Genomic DNA, 27,529 nt, shown 5'->3' on the forward strand with positions numbered 1-27,529 from the left:
AAGAGCGCAGCGAGGCAAAACGCTTTGTCTGCAGAGACGTGGGGCGAGAGTGCTCGCGCCCTTTTATTTGCAATGGCAGCGTGAGGTAAGGAAGCCCAACGCCTTGGAGCTGTCAGGTGGAAAACCGGCTGCTGCCTGCGCACGGAGTCACGGCCAAGGCACGGGACAAGAGGAAGCGCGGCTGGGAAGGCGGGCAGCTCGGCTGACAGCAGAACCCGGGGGGGGCAGCCCCGGCTACGCGGAACGCTCACAAGCACCCTCGGTGCCGCCCGGCCGCCAGCAGGCCCCGGCCCCGCCGCCGTGGGGCAGCGGGCAGCCAGGCCCCGCGCAGCGCCGCCCTCAGGCCGAGCCCGGGGCCGTCCGTCCCCGCCGCGCTGACGGAGGGGGCCGCGTTGTCCCGGCCGGCGGCGGCAGCCCCCGGCGGAAGAGGAAGTGGAGCCACCCCGGGAGCCGGCGGCCGCGGCTCCGTGACGGGCGCGGGTCGGCCCGTAACCGAGCGGGTAGCGGCGGCCGAGGAAGATGAGGGCCGCCGTGCTGCTGTGGGCCGCGCTGTGCGGATCGCTGCTCCCGCCGGTAAGGGAGGAGGCCCCGCAGCAGGGCGCTGCAGCGGGCCGGGCCGCGCTGGGCGAGCGCGGGCGGTGGCTGGGCCGGGCCGGGCTCTGGCAGCCTCGCGTGGCTCCCAGCGTCCTCGCCGCGGGGCCGGGGCCGTAGCTCTCGCTGCCTCCAGACGCGGCGGGGCCCTTCCTTCAGCCCGGCCCCGGTACGGGGCTCCCGGCGCTCCGGGGCGCCTCGGTACGCTCCGAGGTGTTCCCAGGCCTCCCCAGCGGCCTTCCCCCGGGCCAGGCCCCGCGGTCCCCTGCCCGGCCCCAGCAGCTCTCCCCGTGCTGGGCTGAGGCCCCGGAGCAGCTCCAGGTGCGCGCACAGATACAGGCCGCGCTGCTGCTCCAGGCGCTGGTGGCAGGCACTTGCGGCCTGTTGTTTTGCTTGTGTCGTTGTATAAATGGCACTTTGGTTACTTCGTGGGGCATTGCTTCATGTCTGTACGTACAGTGCATTGCGAATTACATAGGTAACTCCTGCCTAATGGAGCTATGAAACGTGGGAGCAAAAGACCTTCGTCACCTGTACGAAGGGTATGCCTGCATTAAGTACAGCTCTGCTATGTTTTTTTTCTCTTTTTTTTTCTTTTTTTTTTTGTTTTTAAACTTATTTTTTTACCTGCTTTCGTAAGTCAGGACCCTGAATATCCTGCTTGGTAGTCTCAACAGTGGGCACAGCTTTCTTTATCGCTATGAGCATGGCTTTGGGTGAAACAGCTCGTGTCTCTGCAGAGTGCCACCTTGCTGTCTGTGAGCCCTGTGAAGCTGCCATCAGTTGCATTGGGGTTTTCTGATGTTACTCCTTGGCCTTAACCCTATGGTTTGCTGCTGCTGACTGAGGCAGGTGCTTCCCTGGCAGCCTGTAGAACCCCAGGCTGTGTTCTGCCTCTTTCCATGCTCTGTATGTGCCTCAGTGGGCTGGTTCTAGCTGACCTGTTAGATCGGCTCACCAACCCCCAGAGCAGTGCCCCAGGACTGGCAGCACGAGGAGCTGGGGCAGCAGACACGCAGGGATGGAGCACCGCTGCTCTCCAAGCACAAGGAGCTGCTTTCCTGTTCACAGTGCCCAGAGGGAGGGAACGTCTGTGTCGCAGCGCCAGTGGAGAACTATGAATGTTGCTTGTTCTATTCATGCCAAGTCTTTCCTGCCTTCTTACCTTACTGTGAGGTTCATGTTGTTACTTGCTACCTGTAAAATACCTTTCTCATGTTCTACGCGTTTGACTTTCTTGTATGTCTTATCTGGATGCTAACAGTGATGGACCTTGTAAAGACAGGCTTGGCTTGGTCTCCATGCCCACTGACTCTCAAATCTCATCTGTTCAGATGTTCTATGTGGTGGGGTTACCAGTGCGCTTCGAAGCAGAACAGTGAGCCCAGGCTATATCCATACTGTACCTGAGGTGTATAATAGGAAAAATAAGGGTTGAAAGATGGCTTATTCTCTATGAAAGGTGAGGAATTATACAAGAAAAGCCTAAAGATGGTAAAAGGAGGAGGTATGAGGAGGGAACCACTGGTCACAAACAGGCAACAAATTGTTTGAAGGCCATTGAGAATTGTCTTCATTGAGAAGTACCTTTAGCCAGGGGCAGCTGCAGGGCATTTACCTTGGGAGGGAACGTTTTTCTGCCTACAGGATAGGCCTTCAGTCCCAACTAGTGGTGTACGTCTTTTGTAAAGGAGGAAAACTGCAAGACAATAAAAATTCAGTTGAATGCAAGATCACTTCAGTTGGGATGTTCCAAGTGAGGTACAGCATGCCATGTTTCTCTTCATTTTTTACTTCCAAATTAGAGGTCAGCAATGAATACATCAGGGTAAGTGTCCAGCTCTGGATCCCTCTTCCACCTTGTGAGCAGGAATTGTATTCCCTGATTCATCCCTGGAGCAGGAAGCCTGCCAAACACAACATGCGTATCAAATCAGCAAGTAATCACTCCTTTTAGGCAGGCTTGTGCTAGTGTAGCATTAACACTTGATTTTCTGGAGCACAGAAAGTACTTCTTATTCTCCTTCAGGAAGCAGAAAGACTTTTAATGGATGGAAATGTCTGAGTTTTTCACCTGTTGAAGTCCCTTTTGTTTTTAATTTGCCATTAGTTTGTACTTTCAGGTGGCTGCATTTAGGAGGAACTCTTAGTAGTTCTGTGCTAGTGATAAATCATGGAACAACGTGTCTCGCTGACAGCTGAGGAGCTGCTCTGTGCTAAACAGTTAATGTGCTCGGGCCCTTTGACACAGTTCTCCCAGCAGATGTTCAGGCTCTATGGCTGATAGAATGGATTCCTCTGAAGAAGGTTTTTGCTATTCAAACCAGGCAGACATAAACCTCTGAAACAATATCGTCACATGGCTTTCTTTTCTCAATAGGTCTCAATTGCTGTAGAATACTGATAGCCAGCCTGGGCAGGAAGGCTTCTGTAGCACTCTTATTGATTAGCACTGTGCATCTGCCAAATATTTGGGATTCTATCCTGTTACCAAGCTTCCCGTCTCTCATGGAATCAATCTGTTCATGCATTTCTAAAAAATTCTGAAGGCACTTTCTCTTCCTGACAGCTTTTTAGGGGAAAATCTGAACAGTAATAGTCTAAACTTTAATTCACAACACTTTGGTTTATTGCAGATAAATGCAGATGAGGGAATCCTGCACGCTTCTGTAAATGGCATATCTCCCTTAACAAAGGATTACTGCATAGCTTACAATTCTGACTGGATATCTCTTCCAAGCAGTCTGGACAATGCTGTAAGTAGTTTCTAATCATACTTTGTAAGAAAACTTGAACACAAGGTGAATCTGGATCAGCTATAACTGATCTTCCTTTTTTTGAGTTAAATTGGCACTACACTGAAAAAAAAACTCTGCAGTGAACGTTTGTGTACTTCAAGAAGTCACGTTCTCAAGTTTATAAAGGAGGCACTCTCTCTGTACTTAAAACCAATTTTAAATAAATTTTTTTTCCTTCGATGTCATCAGCATGTCCAAGTTTTAGATTTGCAAGTAAAAGTTTTGTTTGTTTATAAAAATTTTTGTTAACTTGTGAAACATTTTCTTATATTCGTTTATCAGTTTGATCTCCTGTTTAATTGTCTTGAAACCATGTGGTGGAAGAGGAGACTGCCTGGAATGTATCATCATGCCACGTTTTTTGAGTTTTCCAATCCAGGGTGTATGGCAAAAACACGTCTTCTTCATCCACCATTCTTCCTATAAACAGGAAATGCTTTCTGTTTGGAAATGGTGAAGGCAGTATGATTTTTCTCATTTCTCTGCTGTTCCTTCTGGCATTCATTAGCAGATTAACTCCATGTAAAACAGAAAAAAATCATTTGTCTTCCCAAACATCTTTGCTGTGCTACTTTGGCTACTAGAATGTCTTGACTGAATGAGACCTTACAGTGGTTTTAAAATCATTGTCAATCTTGAATTCACCTTTAAGACTGGAAATATTTTTTTGAAGTGCCAACTGTTTTTGAACACTTATTGTGCCTCAGAACTCTTGTTATATTGCATTGATTTTTTTTTTTTTTTTGTCTTATGAAGCCTGAAAATAATGCAAAATGTACCTGGGATTCTCCAAAACTACAGGCAGTGGTTTTCCTATGTAACCAGTGTCATATGTTTAAATTACAGCAGCAACTGCTGTGAAACTTGTTACCAGCAGCCAGATGTTTCAGCTACACGCTGTTCTAAAGCTCCCTCAGTATTGTAGGCTGTAGAAATCATTGTCCTGATTTGATATCACTAAATGTGTGACTCCTTTCTATTGTGCCTTTTTCTGGCAAACTTCAGATTCGGAAGCGTATTTATCAGTCTTCCAGGTAAGAGTGTGTTACCAAACTGCCTTTGTTCTGCTCTTCTCTCTGCAGACTTTCAGGTCTCTGGAAAACCTGACTTATACAGTACTTTGCAATTCTTCTGAAGCTCCTGCTGTCGTAATGAAGGACAAAGCAGTTGTTGTGATGAGAGGAAACTGCAGTTTTTTGGAGAAAGCAAGAATTGCTCAAAGTTTGGGTGCTAAAATGCTGTTGATTGCCAGTAAAGCTAGGCTGGTAAGTTACAACATATGATTTTCTTCTGTACTGAAGGAATGTCTTCTCTGTTTGGTCTGAGGTAATGTTGTGCAGAGATAGCTCAGAGAAGTCCCAGAAGCAGAGTACCATGGGAATGTGGGATTCCAGTGTGAGCTGTTAACCTTCCCCAGTTAGCACAGTGCTAGTGCTGCTGCTTGAGTGACCAGAGGGTCATGCTCCCTGTCATCGTGGGTGATGTTTTGTTTTAAACATGTGAGGAAAAAATAAACCAGGAAAACTTCATCCAAAACTGGAAATACAGAGGGCGTTGGAATATCTTTACAGATACTTCTGTTGCTTCTTTTTGTCCTCTATTACAGCTGCAAAATATGAGTACAAATATTTGCAGTTTCTGAATTTGTGTTGTTATCTTGAAGAGTTGCTCTTTGCTTTAAAAGCAAAGGAAATAAAACCCATGTTTTGTTTATTCCTTATTATCCTATAGAAACACAAGACCCTCATGAATCCAGATGTGTAGGTTGTAGCACCTGTTTTGACTTTAAGTGCATCCGTCTTCGTTAACCTTTTGCCAGAGGTGATGAACTAGCTTTATTTTCCTCCCTACAAATATGATGAAATTTAAAGGACAGTCTGCTTACAGAAACCTGCCTGGCAAATAGGCACAACAGATAGACCACTGACGCTTTCTCTTCTAGTCTCCTCCTTCAGATAACAAGACCGATTTTGAAAATTTATCTCTACCAGTTGCTCTTATAAGATATAATGACATAGTGGACATGCAGCTGGTAAGTAATATAATTTCAGCGTGTTATGGTATGTATAGACTAAGATTTTTGAACAAATAAATAAAATAATTTCTAGTCAGATATGAATGTCTTCCTGATTTGAATGTCCATAAGTACTCTTTCACAGGATGGATATTAAGTCATGAATAGATTTCATTATTCAAGTTAATTTGAGAGAACGTTTAATGAGAACACTAAGAATGGGAAACAGTACTGGAGGGAGGGTAATAAATAAAAATCTTCATCTTAAACAAGATGAATCTATCCCAGTCTACTGGAAGGATAATCGTGGATGCCTGACAAACGTCAGGAGCTGTAGTACAGAAGCTAGAACGGCTGAGCTTACATCTAGCAGCGTGGTATCCTGCAGGAAAACAGTACCTTATCAGTGTGATAATTATTATTTTTTAAATTATTAATATTATTTTACTTTTAATCTTCGCAAGATAATATGTTCTATTTCTATAGCATGACAGCATGTGTTATGGAGAAGCTAGTTGGTATAATTTAAGTTTCTGTGGATGAATTCATGGTGATATGCGAAATGTGTAGCATTAAAATCTGGCAGTTGCAGTATCTCCTACACTATATTCAGGGGGATATGGTTTTGTTTGTTTTATTTAGTGTCAAATAGCTTTGCTAGGCAGGAGTTGCGCTCCGCGTGTTTTCCAGTAAATAGCAGAGGCTCGCAGCAACCTGTGTAGTCTTAGCTCCTTGGATTGTATTTGCAAGCTCATTTCACCATTTCTACTCTTAACCTTCAGAGCTGCCTTGGGAAGTTGTCTTAGGTAAGTATGCAAACTGAAACTGTGCCTGGATATTTAGGATTTTGGTTATTTTCTCTATTTTTCCATTAAAGATTGGTTCTTGTAAAGCATTGATATCACTGAAGTTTTTTTTCTTGATTACACTCCTCAATCTGCCATAATCATGGATGAGTAGTTTTGGTTTAGGTTGTCCTCTGTCTTGAAATTTCTTAATTTAAGCAAGAGATGTTTTTTGCTTAGAGTGGCTGTAGTATATGCCATACTAACCTGGAGGGCAGCTATGGCAAGGTTAGATCCCTGATTGGTGCGGACAAGACTCGGAACAGCTTGATTGCCTAGTGTTGTTCTGTGTTGTTTCTATGCTGCTATAACAATTCACCAAGTAACTTTGCTAGTAGATTGGTGCGCCAGGTGATGTCTCATACTGCTGTTGAATCAAGGAGAAAAAGTACCCTTTTCATTTTAGAAAGGAGCTGTCTTCATAAAAGCCTAACCTTGAAGTGATTCGTTCCTAGTCCTGGTGTATTTTTTGCCAAAGCCTTCTGTCACATCACTGGCAGTGTCTGTTCTGAATGATATGTGCTGTTGAGGTGCTGTCAGCCATCGTACTCTTCCTTCTACAGCTGTATTTGTTTTAATGCTTTTCAAGGCTTCCAACTTTTAATTAAAAGAGAGAGACTGTACCAGTCGGGGGGCAGCTGGTTGGTGTTTTAGTACAAGACTTCATTTCTGTTAGTTTTCACCATTCGAATCAGGTGCATGAGGAATGCTGGTAGCAATGCGGTGTCACAGGCCTTCTGGGAAGTGGGCAGCTCTCATGCTGTGTTTCATTCTAGTGCTCTGTGGTGGCAGCTGAGACTTCACAAGTTCTCAGTGAAGAGCACAACAATAACAAAAGGAAATAATTCACATTAGAGTATAGAGGACTTATTTTGTAAGTTTCGCAGAACTGAAAGGAAGAACTGTGTTTAGACATAGAATCACTGAATCGTTATGGTTGGAGAAGACCTCTAAGATCGTCTAGGGCAACCACCCATCTACCACCAATACTGCCCACTAATTTTGTAATTCATTACTGTAAATGCGTAAGTCATTAGTTTTCTGTTTGTTTTTACATGCAGGATGTAGTAACTACAGTAAAACTTCTTGCCTTTGTCTAATTTATTTCACTTCCTACAACTGTAATGTTTCACCAGTTTTCCTTCTGTGTTTTCTAAAAATGTGATTATCTGAACTTCCATAACTAGAGGCAGAGGAATGATTCTGACTTCTGTAGGCTGCAATAAGGTTAATTTCTGTAATTATCTAATTCAGATGCTGAGATGAATCTACTTTCTTCACAAATGGCCAGTGTTTTCCACTGCACTGTTCAGCTTCCTGTTCAGTCTCTCCACTGCCAGTTTGATCTTCCTGTAGCCAAACTTGCCTGACGTGTTCATGTCTTCTGCTTTTATCCCACGTGCAGTTTGTTAGCAAATCTGTTCTTCTACCACATCTCTGAAGTCTGTTCTCACTGTGGGGTTGCTTTAGGTGCCCTGGCTTACTTCAATGACAACAGCAAACTTTGCCCATTACCTGTCACATTATCATCCTCTCTTTGTTTGAGCCTCACCTTTCAGCCTAGTTAAAGCATGTTGGTTTTGCTTTCAAGGCTTCTGTACAAATCGGTATCAGTTTTGTCTCTGCTCTCACCTTTTTCAGGCTCGCGTTTTTTAAGTTACATGGAATTGCTTTCTTTTCTTTTTGATTCCATCTTGTCACGTTTGTGAAAACTTAAAAAAAAAACTTTCTGTTGCCATGAGTTTTAATTGTGTCCTGTCTGAAGCATCTTGCCTGTATCTGAACTGTGAGGTTTGTGGTTTCAGTAGAGACCTCTGCTCATATCTCAGTGGACGTGTGTCTGTAGTGCAAGGTAATTCACTCCAGATATGCTCTCCTGCAAAGCTGAAGTCTGTGTTAGCTCTTGGTGTATCTGGGGGATGAAAGGCATTTGGGCTGCAGGATACTTCTGAGAAGTGTTGTAAGGTGGCAAAGAAATACCATGTTGCCTTGTTGTATTTATATTTTATCACAGCAATAGCAATAAGGCTGTTTTCAAATCTGAGCATCCTGGAAGGTGGCATGAAAGGCATTGGTGCTTTACAATGATAAAAATATGGGATATGTCATACGGTCAGTTAAAAACGTGGTTGCTGCCATTGTGTAGATTAAGAGCAGGAAACTGTATTGTGTATCTTGTTGGAAAATAAGAAGTACAATTTCTTTCTAGTCCTTATGAACCAACTTGTATGTTGTTTTTCAGACTCTTGGAAATGAAATTAATGTGACTCTCTATTCACCACCTTTGCCGGAGTTTGATTGCAGCATGGTTGTCATCTTCCTAATTGCTGTGTTCACTGTGGCACTAGGAGCCTACTGGAGCGGAGTAGCAGAACTGTAAGTGTATACAACAAAACTGATCACATTATGTGGACTACAAATTCTTTGAAATCTGTAGCTGTGATTATTAAGAAACAATGTTCTTTTAGGGTACTAGTTAAAGAGTCAGAAGATCCAGGTGCAATTAGACGCTTTGCCTTGAGCTTCTTCAGTATATTTGTAACACTTGAAAAATCACAAAATTGTTGTGACCTAAGCTGCTAAGATTTTTCTGCTTAAAATAATGAATCTTTGATTAATATGACAATATTTCTGGGTAAGAAGGGTCTGAAGGCTGGTTTGACAGGCATACAAGAAGGCATAACGTAATGTACACTTTCGTGGTCTCTTCCTCTGCTGTATCCCTCAGTAGGTCTTTGAGGAGCCCTCAGCAGTAGATTGTACAAGTCCCTGAGGAATAATGCAGCTCTTGGCAGGATGAGTGAGAGTTAATGTTTTGATAAGTGACCAGATACCCTATAACTAATATCATAGCACTCCAATATCTGTGGCAGAAAAGCATCACGCATTTCAGTGATACCTCAACATCCAGTGATGCATATATGGTCTGCCCAGGGACCCGTACAACTGCCTTGTCCCAGCTGGCTGAGCAGCACCCTCTGGGATGTCTGCACCACACTACTGTCACTCACTCAGGAACACAATTCACTTGTGTCTGGGCGGCTCCAGCCAAAGTCCATCCAGGCTTATCTGCCTCAGCTTTGTGTGTTATGTGGTGGATGGCAGCAGAGCTGGGGGTAGCAGCTCTAGGACTAGGCAGGGGAAGTGAGGTGTGTGTAAAAAGTATGGTTTGTGGCAAATGCAAGGAAACAAGTGGATAAGAGAGATTTCTGTGTGGTGTTGGAAGATCATGCAGCTTCACTGTGTGAGATGAAGTGCGTTGGGTGCACAGAACTTGTTTTAGTCTCTGATTAAATTGGATATAGCTGGTCTTGGATATCTGTGCACACAGCAGGGGCCAGGGTGCTTTACTACCTACAGCCTCATGCTCTCTGTTCCAGTACTTTGTTCCCCAGAACTCAGAGTGGATTGCATGTGATAACTGCGGCTTCCTCTTTCCCACTGGTTGTTATGCAAATAGTAGTGATTTTTTGTTTTCTAAAGAGATTAAAGAAATAGAAGGGGGGATTCTTTCTTAAAGGTTGGATGTGATTATACTTCTTTTTTGCCCCACAGTGCTTTAGGGTGTGGCTGCACTGAATGCTAAAATAACAAAATGTGATGCTGTCTCCCATATTGGAGGAAAAAAACTTAGATGTAATTATATTAAACTTGTTAGACGTGCACTTTCATAAGTCTAGGCTGAGCTTTTTTTTTTTTTTTTAGCTGCTTATTCAAAGCACGTTCTCTAAGAAGATGATTCATCTTGCTCCTATGGGCTTTTTTCTTTTGAAGGTAGTTGTTTCAGTGCTGAATTCAGCATTTTGTTGTAGGTAGGCACTGGGATCCGTCAGGAGCATGCTATCTGATGGGCAAGTTTCACTGGTGTCTGTACAAGGAGTAATAGGGCTATCTGCTCAAAGAACAGAGTAAAACACAACAGTTTGTCTCCTTATTTTGCATGTTGAGCTATAAATATGGAGTATGCATGCATAGAAACCTTACTTCTGGTGAGAATGTCTACTTTATGTCCCCCCCGTTCATTTACTCTATGTGTTTTAAAGGTAAGAGAATTAGTTGCTAGCTAGTTTTATTGTGCGTATGTGTGGGGGTTTTGCAGGTTTTGCTTACTGTCTGTAACTGAGGTTTTAAACACTGGGCATATCATAGAGATTGACTGTGTTTAGCCAAAGATATTTTATAGTCAGAGGTGACGCACTAATACAGCTGAGAGCACGCATCCTGCAAAGAAGGTTAAGAGTTCTGACATTAGACAACTTTTCCTCACACTGATCAGGATTTTGACTGGGAGTTCTCATGAAAGTTGACAATTCCCTTATCATTGGAAGGGAGGGCAGGTAAAAGTCTTTTTCTTGTGATCTGTGCTAAGTTAGAAGTGCACATCTCCATCAAAAAAAGTGGAGAGAAACTCAAACAACACACATACAGCTTTTCTGAAATCTTTGAAGCCTGTTAGAAATAAGGATTAGACCTAAATGCTGTCAATCTAAATGCTTTATAACAAACAATTCTGATCATAGTAAAACCTTTTCATAATCTCTCATCTGAGATAAATGTATTTATCTTTTTCCTAATATAGTGAGAATTTGAAAGCAACAGCAAGTCCTGGGGATAGAGAAACAAGACGGAAGAAGGAGGAAAATGTTACTTTCACCACTCTAACAGTTGTGTTGTTTGTTGTCATCTGTTGTGTCATGCTGATTTTACTTTATTTCTTCTACAGATGGCTAGGTAAGAAACAATGGATAATCTCATTTGAAGTATTTTTCTGCACGATCTTATTAGGTGTCTAAGTCTGAAAAGCTAGATTTCTAACTAAAAATAAGATTTTTTTCTTAACTGTGCACTCCATCTTTGAGGAGGGGGTTGAAAAAATGTAGTTGCTAATTAAAAAAGGAGGAAGCTTTCTTCTGCTGTCTTAGAGTCTGCCTGTACAGTGCTCATTCTGAGTGAAGTACTGTGGAGGAGAGGTGACTGGTGATGAGTCTTAAGAAAGAAATAAACCCTCCATGATAAATGCTGACGTTCCTGGGAGGATGACAACGAGGACTTTTCTTTGGAGTCAGATTTTTTTTTGAGTATCACACACAACTGGCCTTGAGTTTGTGGTTGCAATGCCCTCATTAAAGTATCAAGCTAAACAACACTATCCTGATAGAAAGCACTGAAGCATAGCAGCAATAAGGTAGTTTCTTGAATGATGCAATTCAATTAAAATGTAGTTTCCTACCTGTTGATTTCTTTTTCCTTCTGCCCTCAGATCATGCACCCAGAAAATGTGGACTATCTTAAATGGCACTTTCTAGTACAAACAATGTAGCTTTCATTTTGAAGTCAAATTCCTCCTGAATTTACTCTTTCTTAGAGTTTGTTACAAGTTTACACTTTCTGCAGAAGAATCTTCACCATGCTCATGTCTGATTCTTCTTAGTTTTGGCTGTCTTGACTGTATGGGCAGTGCTACGCTGGCTAAACTTGTCTAAATAGAAGACTGATGACTCTTTTAATTTGATCAATAGTTTTAGCTCAAAAATTTCACTTGCTTACTCAGTTTCAGGTGAATTTTAGGAAGAAGTGAAGAAAGCGACCTCTTAAAGGAGAAAGGGAGAGGAGGATGAAGTGAAGAGTGAGGCCCTTTAAAGGAGGAGAAATGCAAGGGAGTAATAAATTAGGGAGAGAAGAAAATGTGAGCGCTTCAAAGAAAATATGTAACGCCTTTTTCAGAGAAGCCTTAGTTCTGTGCACTTTGGATCAGACACAAACTGTTATCGTGGTATGATATGCTGTTCTAGGGAAAATTCTGTACTTAATTAAAAACAACCAAATAAAACCCCACCGCGCTGATATGATTACCATAGCATGTGAATGTAAGTCCTAACATCAGTACTCGACGCTAAGATCGAGTAGCCAGTAAAGCTAAACAGCTTCCCTTACTGGTAGCTTCTCTGTGTAGACTAAATTCCAGATATTTATAGATTTCTGAGTTCCTTGTGTATTTCATACCTAAACTTTAATAATGACTTAAGGTTTGGGCTGTGGAGTTTTCTCTGTTGTTGCTGGTGTGATGCCTTTCTGTTAGCTGGAATGAGTTCTGGGCAGGTCCATGTTAATACAAAATTAAAAATGTGAGGGTACTACTCATACTAAACCAGAGGGTGTGGAGGAAAAGTAAATACTTCAGGGGAAAAAAAAAAATCCAGACACTCCCTCAAGTTCTCTGGCTTTTATTGGTTCTATTGCTTCCTTTGGTTCACTTATAAAAGGTTGAGCACACTTGCAACTTTACAAATGAGAAAGAATTAAAAGGGGGATGATCTTTAAAGGACTCATACTGGCACAGTACTTTAACAACTTAGTGTTCCGACAGTGCTATCTTGAATATACAGAACAGAATTTCCCAAAGTATGCATAAACTTGTGTTAGAAACATATCTTTATGGTCTTTAAAGCCAAATAATGCTGACGTGTGCATTTTTTGTTGCCTTTCTAGAAGTGCTACAAGCAATTGCTTATTTAAATTTACTTCTCAAACTGTGGCATAATTGTGTAACTGAAGTGCTACAGAGAGTGTTTCCAGCACAGAGCTGCTTGTTTGCTCCCCTGCAGTGATGTGGGGGAGCAGAAGTGAGAAAACTCATGGGTTTAAAAGTAGATGGGGTTTAAAAGTAGAAGAAAAGCTGTGTGCACAAGTAGAGCAGAAGGAGGAATTCGGTCACTCCCTCCCATCAGAAAGGCAAGTGTTCAGCTTCTTCCAGGGCTTCATCGTGTATGATGGTTACTTGTAAACGCAAATGCTTCAGATGTCTTGGGACTTATGTAGACCTCCAGCCTACTTGCAGATGGACAGAAGCATGTTATCCAGGCTGCTTTGGTCACAAATCCAAAATGCAGCACAATACAAGCTGCTGTGAAGAAAATTAACTCTGTTCCAGCCCAAACCTGCATATCTGCCTTCTTACAGGTGTTAGAATTACTTTCTAACCAGACCTTTGTTGCAATCAGAAAAAAAAAACAAGCAAACAACTGTTCCTATTGTCTGTCTGTATCTCAAGGTGCTTACTGTAAGTTAGGACTTGCAGTATATCAAAAGTTGGAACCCAGAATATAAAGACTCTTCCCAACCAGGTGGTTCATAGCTAAATAGAAATTTTTGGAAGGAGTGGGATGTTTACGATCCTAAAGTGCCACTGAAATCATCAGTCTGATCTTGGAGTTGCCGAAATTTTTATGCATGAACAGACAAAATGACTACAGGGAAGTTTGATGGGAGGAGTATTATCAGAAGTTGAGAAAGCTGGTAGTTGTTTAAAAAAAATACATCAATTCTAGCTATAAGAAATGTATCTGAAAGCAGTATCAGATGTATTTCTTCTCCAAGAAAGGAGAAGAAAAAGGTTGGCTTTTCGTTTCTTTGGTTGTGGATGTTTCTTTGTTGGTTTTCAATTGTTTGTTCAGTTTTGTTTTTTATTGCTATTTGGAGATTTCAAAACTCGTGTTTTGAAGAGAACTAATCATGGCAGAGACATTTCAGAATTTAGTCCTTTTTTTTTTTTTGTAATCTGACTGTGATCTCCAACCACAGTGCACTGAGTAGTGCTACAGCTGTTAGCAGTTAGTATCACATGTACGTTCCTGTTTGCCATGCTTTTTCCTCACTGTGTTTTGTCACTGATTCCTATCTCTCACTCTTTTTATCTAGTGTATGTTATAATACTGGTCTTCTGCTTGGCATCTGCAATGAGCCTGTACAATTGTCTTGCTGCATTAATAGGAGAAATCCCATTTGGGCAGTGCAGGTACCGTATGCCTCAATTTTTATAAGGTGTCTTTTAGGGATTTTCTGGTTTCTATGCAAGGTAGTGTGAAAATGTGAATGCAGTTTGATAAAGTCTGCAGTTGTAAAAACTCTTGAGTGTTGCTGAAACAAAGGGACAGAAGAGAGTGTCTGAGGATGAGAATGCTTTGTAAACCTAAGGCATTGTGACAGCACAGGCATGTGTTTTGCCTGTTGCGGCTTTCCTTTCATTTGATTACTTTTCTTTCAGGATTGCATGTGGCAACAGAAATATTGAAGTGAGGCTTATTTTTCTTGCTGCGTTCTGCATAGCAGCAGCTGCTGTTTGGGCTGTGTTCCGAAATGAAGATAGGTAAGTGATACATCCTGACTTGAAAGGATAATATGAATAATTGTCCTCAACAAACTTCCTATTGTGTAACTCATTCTGGCGCGTGACGTCTTTCTAAACCCCAGTGCCGATTTCAAAGAAATTATAGAAGTATTTATGAAACTTACCAATTATGGGAATAATAGAGAACAAAGCTATACAAATGAATGTGTGGTAATTTGGAGTTGCAAAAAAATTATGAAGGTGAGGACAAACTAGCTTGGTTGTTAGGAATATAGCATGAGACTGCAAATAAGGAAACAGTGTAGTAAAATCCTCAGTAGCGTCTTAAGCCATACTGCAAGCAGGGCTTCCAGTCAACAACACAATGTATTGAGCAAATGAGCTGCTGTACAAGTGAACAGCAGGAGCCTGCTGTGTGCTCTGGGAAACTCATTTTCTCTGTACCGCGCTGACAAAGGGCAGTTACCTGTTTGTGATCAGGGAATAGCATAAAAGCTGCTGTATTTTTGCAGGTTTTTTAGCGACGCTTCATGAAAAGTAAATTCTTGCTTTTTGTTCCCTTTTGCAATCTTGGTATGTCCAACAAAAGCTAAAATATCAGTGTTATACATAGATTCCGTGAGAAACATGGACAAAGTGTAAACATGTGTTCTTATTTTTAGGTGGGCTTGGATTTTGCAAGATATTTTGGGAATCGCTTTCTGCTTGAACTTCATTAAAACACTGAAAATGCCCAACTTTAAGGTATTGTAAGTTAACAGATCTTTTATTTATTAAAAAAGGCATTCTAATGCCACGTATCCATAAGTTTAACATCAGGAGATAGGTTTTCAGTACTCAGGAATTACTGGAAAACAAGAATTGTTTACTGTTTTTAATAATGAAAAATAAAAACATTGGTATGATGTGTTTTTCCTTTTTTTTTTGGTGCTGCTTTCTTTATTTTTTTTAACGTTGTGCTACAGTAATTTTAACAGAATCTAATTGTGTAGTCTTTGAAAACCTGTAGTAATCGCTCTTTGGTTTTGTGGTTTTTTTTCTTTCTGCCAGTCCTGTGTGATACTTCTAGGCCTTCTCCTTCTCTATGATGTGTTTTTTGTCTTCATAACACCGTTTATTACAAAGGTATGTCTGTGAATTTCTCTTCAAAATAAAAATAACGTCTGGTCATTGTGGCAGTATTTTTGTCAAACAGATTAGTATTTTGGTATTCTCAAAGCAGAAATGCTGACTTCCTTTTCTTTTTCCCCATTTAAGACAGCAGTGGTTTAAATTCCTTTCTTATATGGGCCATAGATCACAATGCTTGTTCAGGTGCCATGAATTTCTTAAATGAGTTAAGTCTTCAGCAGTCTTAGAGCCAGAAATACTCTGGCCCCAATTGTGTGACAGGGTGATGACGAGAAATGACTGTTCTCCAGTTTTCTTCCTTTTCTTCCTCCTTTTGCTTTCCCTTTATGGAACACGCTCTAGTACTTTCTGCAGTGCTCACTGGCTGTATACTATGAACTGTATGCAAATGTACTTTGGAAGCAGAAAGGTCATGGCAGAAAAAGCTGACACGTTTTTATCTAAACTTCAGCTGCATCTAGTGGGTTTGTGGTTTTGATGTTTTCCTTTTTTTTTCCTAAGTCATTTTATGCTGGACTACATATTTTTATACTGCAAAAGAGTACCGTGTAACACTGCTTTCCTTTTGATGTTCAGGATTGGTCCTGAAACTTTCTGGAAAAAAATTGTAAGATGAAGTGCAAGCACTTCTTATAAATGTAGTACGAATGCTTTGGTATAGTAAACACTAACTAAGGAAAAACAACCTTAATTTCAGAATGGGGCAAGTATAATGGTTGAAGTTGCAGCTGGTCCCTTTGGAAACAGTGAAAAGGTATGAATTATTGTTTTAATATTCACAGTGTACAAATACTGACATTTTGTAGCTAATTCATAGTGTGCTTTTCGGCATAACTTTCTCACAAAATATAGCCGGCTTTTGCTATTTTCTTGTAAGTATTAAATACCTGTTGACTTGGGTTTGATCCTAGAGTGATGGAAACTTGGTGGAAGTCCCTGCTGAACGCTCAGCTCCCCATGAGAAAGTAAGGATTGTATTTCAGATACTGGATTTTTAAATCATTCCCTCTGAAAAGACTATTCTTTTGGGGAAAACCTGACTATCCAAATTTCTCTTCAGGGCCTGCAAATCGTTGATGAGTACTGTATAGTTAGGATAATAATCCAGACTTACTGTTCTCATTATATGATTGAATGCTGTCTTAAGTTGTTTTTGGTGCGTGCATACTATTTGTAAATCTTAAATTCCAGTTTACCTATTGCCTTAAGCTTTATCCACTCTTTGTATTGGTTTCTGGTTTTTACTTTAGGTTCTACCTATTTTGAAGTCCTGCATTAGTGATACATTAATGATACTAAAACTGCTCATTAATTAAAAAAAAAAAATCCAAAACACCAGGATGCTTTAAATTAGATTTATGTGGGCTTCTGAAATACTGTTTTACAGTTACCTGTGGTTATTAGAGTGCCTAGACTTGAATATTCAGCAGCGACACTGTGTGACATGCCCTTTTCATTGCTGGGTTTTGGAGACATTATTGTCCCAGGTGAGCAGATGTTTTTGACAATTGTAACTTTGGTTTTGATTCCCAACTGACTTATATTAGGATTTATGCTACAAAGTAATTACTAAATCAAATGCAACAGTTTGTGTTGCTGTGTTAATGTGGAATACAACAAAAGCCAGAATAGAAGAGAGCTTGGTGTGTCACAGTATACTTAAATAATTAACAGGTTGGTTGTTTTTTTGCTTTTCTTTAGCACTGCATTTTTTGACCGTGCAAGTCTCACAGATAAATCCAGTTGTCAGTATTAATGAAATCTCACTGAAATCTGGCAGAAAGCAAGGATTCTGTGACTTAATAGCATTTTTGTGTCATAGACTGCATAATTAGAGTTGAGGTAATGGAAAATGTATCATCAAATTTTTCTGTCTTTCTCAGAAGAGCTGAATTTGGCCATGGCTTGACTTGGAGTCCTGGGCAAATTACTTAGGCACAAAGCACCATCTTGTGATGACTCTCCCTTTTCTTGTGATCTGCACTGAGGCAAAATAGCTGATTGCTTAGAGCATTAAAATTCTATTGAAGAAAAGTGTTAAAACTAGCTTGTTACTTTTCCATCTTGATGCCTTTGAAGTAACATTAAAATAACACAAAGTACTTAGCTTGCTTAAAAGTAAGAAAACTTCCTAATACCCATTTCAGTAACATATTTGTCCTATGGTTTTGGTTTTTCAGTACTTACTGTAGGGTTTCTGAAACTGGTTCTTGGCTTCCCAGAGGAGAATTGGGAAGAAGATAACATGCAGTAATGAGAACTCTTACTGTAATTTCTTTCTGAGCTGCTTTGATTTGGGGAATTGAGGAGAAAGGAGTTCAGGGCTGACTATCTCATTAAGCTGTTTTTCCCTCTCTGTTCAAGGCCTTCTGGTTGCCTATTGTCGAAGATTTGATGTTCAAACAAGTTCTTCTTCTGTATACTATGTTTCCTGTACAATAGGTAAATTGTGATTTTTTTCTTTTTTTTTTTCCAGCGGTAGTAATCTTCATGCTATATCTTTAATGGCAGAACTAGATAGTTTTCTTCAAGTAAAGGTTCAATGTTGTCAAATCTTGTTATAATCTTTTTAACGTGGCTGCCCATACTTCAGGTGAGTATTTTTTATGATAGCTGCTTTAAGAAAGCATGCAAATACATAACAACCTATTATCCCTCTTCCATTATATTAGCAAGGTAGGCACTAATTAAATAAAAAAATGTTTTTCTGGCTTACTATACTACTGACTTTGTTTGAAAATGTACCTGCTCTTGATTGTGTTTTATAGCTTATGCCGTTGGTATGGTGCTGACTTTTGTTGTTCTGGCATTAATGAAGATGGGACAACCTGCCCTTCTCTATCTTGTACCATGTACACTCATTACTAGCTCTCTTGTTGCTTGGAGACGCAAAGAGATGAAGAAGTTTTGGAAAGGAAGCAGTTATCAGGTAGGGTGGATGCCCTGAATATTTTGGTTCTGTTAATTCCTTTGTATATACGCTTCTCTGAGTACTTGGTAATACCAGCAATCCATTTATTTTTTCTAGTCTTAATGGTTAATCTTCTATAAAGAAAAGCAAGAAGCTTTGACTCTTAGAAAATCCTAGCCTAGTTTGTGGTGTGGCAGAATGAAACTTGAGGAAAACGAAATAGCTGGTTCAGTACTAATGGAAGAAGGTCATTTCTTTTGATTTTTTTGTTTTTAACAGTGCTTATCTGTCATCTTGATGTGGTATAATACGAGTCACAGAGTTGAGCCTGCAGATTCCAATCTGCAGTAGTAGTCTTGTATTAAGAGATGGTTCAAAAGAGTTGGGGATGAACAAGAATTTTAGACGCTAGTTGCTGTGCATCGCTGGTGTTTTACATTGTCAGGATGGTATGGAGTGTTCAACAACAAAGTATCTGTGTGGTTATGTAACTGTTTGCTGTCCATCCCAGTGCACATGTACACACCTGTGGCATTCTGCGTTTCCCCTGAGGTAATCGCTGCCACTACCCAGGCATTGTAGTACTTCAATACCACCGGCCATCTGCCTCTGCCTGCAGTCATCTGCAAGTTGCTCTGATTGTGCCACCGCTGTGGTAACTGTATGTGTCAGGAGCCCCTCCCAGCTGGCGTTTATTCTAAGACAGACCCATCTCAGTATTGCTCTAAATTTAATGCTAGAGACCTGAAGTGCAATGTTGTTTGAGTTCAGAAACTATCTTCTGTATCTGGGCTGTGTTGAACTCAGCTCAGAGAATAGATAGTTGATTGTGAAAGCTGATGATGCAAAGGAGCAGCTTCTGCTTACTCAGCTTCTGGATTGCAAAGTTGAAGTGGAGCAATGCAAGCTAGGTGGTGGCAGTTCCTGTAAATGTAAAACTGATGGTCATGCAGCTCCTCAGGTATTGTCAATTAAACATTGCCTTTTGTTGATGTAATTAATGTTCTGCACCTGTGTCTGCTGAAGGCTGACTGACTTCAAAATTACTCAGGAAAAGATCCTCACTTTAACTAGATACCATGTATCTTTGTCTACAATAAATCTTCTCTTCCATAAGTCCAGCAAATAGAAATGTATCTCTGTAGGTCCTAATGAGTTTGGTTTACCATGCATTTGAATATAAATTGGTGGCTGTTTGCTATTCTGAAATATGCGTTACATATCAAAATCCAGTAACTCTGGCTCTGTTGGGAAAAGAGCTTCACTATTTATTTTCCTCACTTGATTTCTGAGTAAGATCGGCCTAAGCAAACCTGGCAAATCTCTTTAGCAACAAAAATTTCTTGCGCTCCTAATAGCAAAACTCATACTTTGGAGAATTATGTTGCCATAGTAGTTACTTCACGTCCTTTAAACTGGTTCCTTGAAGGATTAAAACTGCTCTGAACCTTAGCATGTTTTGAGGTCAGATGATCTCATTTCTGGCACAATTTAAACTGTTGATTTCCACCCCCACTACTCCACTCCCAGTTAGACTTGTCTGTGACTGAATGCTTTTGTGTAACTTTTAGTAAAACTCTTCTTTTTCTATAATTTTCTGAAAAACTTTTCTATGTTACTGTTTTCTTTTCCCGAGGATGTTATTCAAGTTACACTCACAGAATGCTGTCGTGTTGATCTTTCTTATACATTGTCATCCCAATGTAAGCTGTAATTTGAGCTGCCCTTACTGATACAAACAAACCAAAAATCCATGCAACCACAATGTCCAGATCTTCAGCTTTCAGTGCTTGTTCTGAGGAGGAAAGATACAGGAAGGTGACAGGATTAACTTTTGCTACCTTGAGCCTGCTGAAGCAATGGTAATCTGGACTTAACTAGTGGTGCTACATGGATAAGTGGTGTCTGGAGAGGTTTGCTTTGTCCTTATGGGAACAGTGAAACCTTGCAGACTTGTCAGGGCAAAACATGCTAAGATAGGGGTACAGCAGGATGTACAGGGTATCAGATGACTAAGTTTCATGAACACTCCTATTTCTTGTAATCCACTAGTTAGCTTTTTTTGTGTGTGTGTATTCACGGCTTTTCTAATTTTTTTCTAATTAAAAAAAAATTGTCATTGTTGTATATGATTTTAATAATTGAATGAATTTTATTTAGGTATCGGACTCTCCCAGGACGCCTTTGCTGCAAGGTGTGCTTACAGCCTTCTTTTAATGCAATTTGATTAATTATCTTATGGGGGTTTTTTGCTTTCTTTTCCCCCCTCTGCTTCCTCTTTTCACTCTTCTTCTCATCTATTTTCTTTTCAGTTTTTCAGAGTAATTCATTAGAAAGAGGTTAGCAGTGAAGCCAAGCTGTAAATCTGCTTTTATTCTCAGTTGTTTTTTCCTTTAAAGGAACACAAATAACTTTATACATATAAAGTATGAACAGAGCCATGATTCCCAAGACTGAAGGATTGTATTGTTTTTTCTACTCTATAACTTCCCAAATCCTTAGGAGTAACTTCAGGTATTTAGAAGTAGTGGTAGTTGTGCTGTTATTAAATACGTGCAAGTTCCTCAGCTAATTGTTGTGTCCTACTGCATTGATAAGAAACCTTCTTAGAGCTAAACAACAATTTTATTGTCTTCCGTCTGTTACAGTGCTAACCGTTTTAATTTGTCTTTAGTAACTATTTCTGCAGTCTCTCTGTGATCTTACTGCTCAGCAGTTTACTTCATCCTTTACTGTCTGCAATTCTTGCAGCGGGGCAGGGAGCAAGGATTCAGACCAGCTTTTGTGGTCTTGCTGCTGCACAGTTTCTAGACCATATCAAGAAGGTTTCACCTTGGTAGGCTGGAGCTCATGACTGCTGACACAGGCATGGTATTTATTTTCAGTGTCTGTTGTCTCAAGCACAGCATGTAGAGAGCAAGGCAAGTTTTCAGATTTCACCTTTTTGCAGAGTTTAAGCATCTGAACATAATCTTGAATTACAGTCAGCAGGCTAGCTGTATACATGTTTCAAGAGCATAACTTGTCTGCTGTATACACTGAAGAAAATTTTAGATAGTGAACTATGGCTGAGTGTATCTTAAATTCTGAACTGGAAAATACTTTTCCAATAAAGTGTACTTTAACAAGTTAAGTTTGATTGAAAAGCCTTTGTAATAAAGAAACTAGATACAAACCGAAGAGGATGCTAAGAAGTGGGAGGGTTTGGATGCACATTAAAATCAGATGGCCAGACCTAATAGCTCCTGTGAAGTTTATAGTAAGGATTTTTCTAGGTTTTTTAGATTGCTTATACTCCTCACCTATGTCTGCACGATAATCTTTGATACTTATTTCCCAGTTGTCAACTTGAAAATACTATTTATTTTTTATCAGTATGATCTATGAAATCCTTCCAGTAACATCATGGAAAATCTAGCAGTCGTAGAATTTTCTAGTTTTCTAGTTGTGCAAATAGTCATGCCAACTTTTTACAGTTAGTCAATGGGAATTGCTTAGAAATGATTCTTACCTTTCCCTGAAACAATAAATCAACAGATTGGCATGTTACACAGCAAGTATCTGCTGTTTTATACTGTCAGTTTAAATTATGTTTTCAAGATGCTTGTGAATTAATCCCAGGTGTGGTTTTTAAGAATTATGTGAGTGCAACATTATCGGAGTGAATCTTATTTTTCTAGTGTGTGTGGGTGTTACATACTCTCTTTGTCATGACACCCCATGCAGCCCCCCAAAAATGTCAGGAATTCAGACGTAGGAAAAAAGCTGATGAATTTCTTTCACTTGAAAAATGTTTGTCAGCTCACCACAATGTACAGTCTGATTCCTGTGGCTCTTGTAAGGCTTGAAACAACAATTTTGTCCAGGGTTTTAGCACTGTGCCTTCATCTTGCTGCTGGTTGTCATAAAAATTACTGCTGCTTCTGCAGTGGCTTTGAGGATGCAGTTATCCTGAGAGAACCTACAGCTGAGATGAACTTATGGAGGAAGCTACTGAAGAGAAGCCTACGTGTTTGGAAAGGCATCTGTTGTGCCTGACTTCCAAGCTGTGGGCTATCTTTGTCATATATTGTGGAGGGATTAGAAATAGCAGGTTCTTCGGTCTTGTGAAATTCGTGTATATCAGAAAGCCCAAAATACCTTTAAATTCTATGAGCCATTCGGGTTCTAAAGGGACCTCAAATGTGCCTTAAGCAGAGACTTAAAAAAATTAAATTCATATGATGTTGTAACTGCATTTTGTGCTACTCTTGTTGTAGGATTCAGAGAAGAATCTTTCATGTTGGGATCCAGTGAATTGTTGTGAATAATGTTAACTCTTCCTTCTGGAAGCAGTTTGTCACTTTAATGTGGGAAACATTATACAGAAATACTTTCCAACACTGCCTTCTCTGTGCCAGCTGTTGGACGATACTCCCTAGGGTAAAGGGGAAGCCATATACACCATACTTGGTGTAATGTGGTACTGGCTGGTTTTCTTTTTTAATTTTTTATTTGTTGTGTTCTGTTTTTCCTGGAAACAGATAATTGGATCCTCATTTAAAACGACTGTTTGGTTTCTGTAATTGTAGGGAGTGTTTTGCTTTGGTTGACTTTTGATGTGGGTTTTTGGTCACCGTAAAGGGCCAATATTCTGGATATACTGAAATGAATGTAAGACTGTCATTGACACAAGAGTTTGGTATTGGACTGTGTGTGCGCTATTGCTATTCTTAGGTGTATCAGCAAGCCTTAATTCTTCGAAATTGTGATGCATAAAGATAAGAGGTGTGAGAAGACCTCTTCTGGTTTTAGTCACCTTGGTATTGTGCCCACTAGGCTCTCCTAATCCTTACTCCCAGTCCTGGTGCCTTGTTTCTGCCTTGGACGTGTTGTCTCACCTTACTGTAGGACACGCTGGTGCATCTGGATTTAAAACTGCTTAGTTAAAATAACCTAATTTTAATAAGATATGTTTGTATGCCTTGCAATGACCCTACTACGTTGGTATAAAAGGATATGGCACAGATATGGGTCATAGCTAGAGAAGAGGAGAGATTAATGGAACTGCTCTTTTTGCCCTATATGGAGAATCATACTATGCTTAAATGCTTGCAGTACAACAGTGTTGAAGCTTAAGGGTAGTTCAGTGGGTGCCAGTCAGCAAGGTAATCTTGTCCTCATCACATGGAAATCTACCCTGCTTGGAACCTATGTGGCCAGCAGCTCATTCATCCATGTCTTTGTGCCCCTTTTACTACGAGGCAGGATCGGTTCCTGTGGAAGAAACTTTGTAGGGTTTTCTACCTTTTGATGCTGGAAGTATTATGCCCTTGCCCTAATAACCCTGCCATGCTACACAGGAGCCCCTGGACACATTCTGTTTTCAGCAGTACTGCTACCTACATATTTTCTGTCCCTGTGTGTCAGCTGTTAAAACTGTCCAAAACTTCCCAATCTTTGGCCTCCTGTTAATTAAGAAATTCTCCAACTGGTGGATCTTGCTTTGTCATTCTAACAAATGTGCGTATTACCTCTGTGATGAATTCAGTGCCTTGTCCCAGGAGTGAAACCAGAGCCCTCATTTTTCTCTAACAGTACAGCAGTGGATAGGGAAACAAGCTGCTTTTTAGTCAGGGAAGAACAAAATTGTTTTGTGTTACTCAGGTGACTTCTAATCAGTTGCATTAATTTGAAGTTAAAATTGGTCTATGTAATAATCTGGTTCATGTTTTTTCCTTTATTCTTTTTAAGGTAAAAGGAAAATTTACAAAGAATACATTTGTAATGCAGCTAGCTCGTACTGTGATGAAACAAGAAAGCCAGTCTTTTCTATTCAAGCTATTGCTTGCTAACTTCAAACGTTAAGTAGGATCGTAGGCTCTATTTCCAGTTCTCCAAAGTGTGTCTTTGAAATTTTTGCTTAACCTCAATCTTTTTTTTTTGTTTTCCATTTCAACAATTGAGATACTTTTGATGTGTATGCTTAATTTCTTGAAGAATACTTGAATCCTTGGACAGAAAATGCCTTTGTAGTGGAAAGCATTAACTAAGAGAGCTTTGATTACTTGGCTTGAATACTTTTCTCATCTATGTAGAGGACTTCCTATCTGTATGCTGCTAAAATGCACTCCTAACATATGTTTAATTATATTTCTCTTAGCTAACAAATACTTGTACCAGTGGGGGGAAAAGCAATATTTCTATATAAAGAACTGTCCTCTTTTTTTTTTTTTGATTACTTTTTGCATCTAGATGATGGAGCATCTGGATTACCCAGGAAATGAAGAAGGCGCAGCACCAGCCAGTGAGCAGCTTGGAGGACAATAACATGTAGGATTCTGGTTTAAAATAGTATTGAAATTTTTTACAGATCAGTTGCAGTAAATTTGGTGAAATTTTCTAGAGTATTTCATACTCAGTATAGAAGGGTTTTTACTCATGCACCTATATTTTTATGAAAAATATTGTTAATAATGTAAAAGTGATCAAAGTAGATTTGCACTTTTACAGCCAAACCATATCTAATAAAACCGTGCCTTATTTTGATTTAAATAAATGGATATTTTCTATGCAATTTTCCAAATGTTCTTCTATACAGTGTATTTTTATAAAATTTTCTTGCCCGTATCACTTTGCATGAAATGTTTTCTTAATTTTGATTAAGGCTGGTCAAATTTAATTTATAAAATAGACAATAAAAGCAGAATTCTTCACAGGATTTCTTTCAAGATTTTGAATGTGAAGACAGATAGTAATGTAACTACAGAATGAAACTATAGTTCCGTTACTGCAAGTAATTGAAGAAACTGTGTGTATGTCAATCTATGTAGATCGTAAGCCATAAAATAGATAACAGGGCAAATGTTAATTTGTAGTTGTGAGCTTTCTTTTTGTTTTGTTTTTCTTGGTGGGGTTTTTTGTTTATTTTTCTCTGTAGTTTCACTGGCTTATGCCTTGATCATGAAAATTGTTAAGCTTTGATGCACGTCTTTGGATTATACGCATTGTCAACCATCAAAAACACTAAAAGTGTGTGTGGGAGGTACTTGCCCAGTGCCACTGGAAACTTAGATGCAGCTCCTGGAATAGCTGGCAAACAAGACGGTGTTGAAGGCCAGAAGTTTTTGTTCAACAAGTGCAATGTAAATCTTTGAGAGGAGAAAAAAAACTAGAATTTTATGTCTGGACTAGTTCTTCTCATACCTGCCAGGACTTGGTCTATATATGTGGTCTTCATTTGGCTTTGCATCAGTTTAAAGAGGTGGGAGATGATGGGGCAGATCTTTCTAGCTTTTGTATCTGTATGTACATTTTTTTCTTTCTACGTTAAAGAAACAACTGTTTTTGAAAATCCTTTGTGATTGATAGACTAACAACAGGTTTGAATAGTGTTAGCATTGCCTGTGTCAGTTAAGGCCACTCAGTGCCTTTGTTTAACTTGATTAATCCTAATTTGTTTTAGCTTTTTAATACTCTAAAGTTAAACACTCTTTAAGACTTGGAAAATGAAAATTTGTTTGAATCATTAATTTGCTATTAGAAGAGTTTGAGTTTGTGTGCTTGTTTGATGCTTCTTTTTCTTTTTTCTTATTTTTTTAAATTCTTTTGTGGGGGGAACTGCAAATTGAGGGGGATTAGGCATAGAAAATTGGTAAAACTGTAATGCTAACAATTTACACCAAAGAAAATTGGAGAAGTCAACTACAAGGAACCACTGAGTTCACTTACTGCTACCATCAGGTAGTCATAAAAATATTTTTCCTATTTTTTAATGGAATGTAATTCCTATAGTCAGTACAAGTCCAAGAACCGTACAGAAAACAACCAAATAAGCACATGCTGGGCAATGGCAGTGCAGCTCTTCCTGCAGTGCCTCACGTAAGTGCCTCGGTGTTGGTCTGAAGGTCACCTCTAGACACCAACAGTTAGGGGCATGTTGGCTCAGGAAAACTTACACAGGTTAAATCTAGTTTAGCTAGATTTACTTTGGAAGTATGCTAATTAAGACAACAGTAAAACTATATTGGCACTTAAAAAAGGCTTACTGCAAATGTACTGCTTGACGTAACTTATATCAAGTTTAAACTTTTTTGTTCTTGAGAGTCCTGATGTAAACAAACTTGCAGTCTCAGTGTCAGTTGTTGCTGTTCACACAAATTGACCGTGGTGCCAGTTGATACGGGTAAGATAACCACCTTGTCTGTAGCTTTGCAATTTCTCTAAGAAAACAGGAAGAGTTTTCAGGTTACTAGTTGCCTGTCATACCTTTCTCAATCTAAACCTGAACCGACAGCTTCAGAATAAAATGATCTTGCGCACTACCTTTAATTTTTATTTAAGTCAGGCAGCCGGGCCAGCTGTCACTTAATCAATTACAATATTCCTTGATGTTCTGAAAGCAGACAGAAAAAGTCTGTGCTGATCTGTTGTCATGGTCTTTGGCAAGCCCAGTATCTGCCAAAGCGAAGTGGTTATGAAGAAGTGTTTGGAAATTCCTGGAGGACGTGACATTGTAACTCATTCAAAGTCACAGAGTACTCGAAGCTCTCAGAACCTTCACGAACCTATATGATACGAGTTCTTTTTCTGTGAAATCTTCTGTGTAGAGGATTTATTTAATTTTTGCCTGAAACCGATAATGGTACTGATAATGGACTAGTAGAAATGAAGATGATCGTTGTCAACAGAAGTGTCCATTCAGCAGCTGGCTGTGGAAACTCTGTCGTGTTCTGTGCCTAATTATGCTCCATGCCTGGTAATTCCTGAGGTTTCACACACGTGCTGCAGTTTAATGGGATGTAAACTAACTTTTTTCTTTTAAATGCTTAGGTGCTTTGTTTACGAAAATAATGGAATTTTAAATTTTATATAAATAACAGGTTAGTTCTGACTACTGGAATTAGGTTTTTATAAGCTCAGTAGAATTCATTGCAACACTTTAGTGGTTTTGAATGTTTGTAATATTAAATTTGGTTGGGCTAAATGCTATGGTAAAATCATTTTTAATAATATAAAAACCTTGCTACTTTACATTGTATGTTTACTGACAACAACCCCCTTTCTCCTGACTCTTAAGTTATCACTTTAAGATTGTTATTAATAAATGTTATGTGTGTTTAAAAAACAAAA

At 39.8% G+C, this 27,529-nt stretch overlaps 1 protein-coding gene across 4 annotated transcripts; it reads left to right on the top strand.

The window, feature by feature from the left end:
• On the top strand, positions 377-27,529 carry SPPL2A (signal peptide peptidase like 2A). Of its 4 annotated transcripts, XM_021407069.1 has the most exons (17): positions 377-573; positions 3,228-3,347; positions 4,472-4,654; positions 5,332-5,421; positions 8,491-8,624; positions 10,828-10,979; positions 13,947-14,043; positions 14,293-14,394; positions 15,039-15,120; positions 15,427-15,501; positions 16,205-16,261; positions 16,419-16,472; positions 16,895-16,994; positions 17,872-17,949; positions 18,276-18,436; positions 20,579-20,612; positions 24,653-27,529. In XM_021407069.1, the coding sequence occupies exons 1-17, from the start codon at positions 520-522 to the stop codon at positions 24,682-24,684; spliced, it is 1,605 nt and encodes a 534-aa protein (XP_021262744.1). In that variant the 5' UTR covers positions 377-519; the 3' UTR covers positions 24,685-27,529. The 4 variants fall into 4 exon arrangements, with proteins under 4 accessions (XP_021262744.1, XP_021262743.1, XP_021262746.1 ...); XM_021407068.1 differs by lacking the exon at positions 20,579-20,612; XM_021407071.1 differs by lacking the exon at positions 16,419-16,472.

The sequence above is a fragment of the Numida meleagris genome, chromosome 9, assembly GCF_002078875.1.
Source record: "Numida meleagris isolate 19003 breed g44 Domestic line chromosome 9, NumMel1.0, whole genome shotgun sequence".
Lineage (NCBI taxonomy): Eukaryota > Metazoa > Chordata > Aves > Galliformes > Numididae > Numida > Numida meleagris.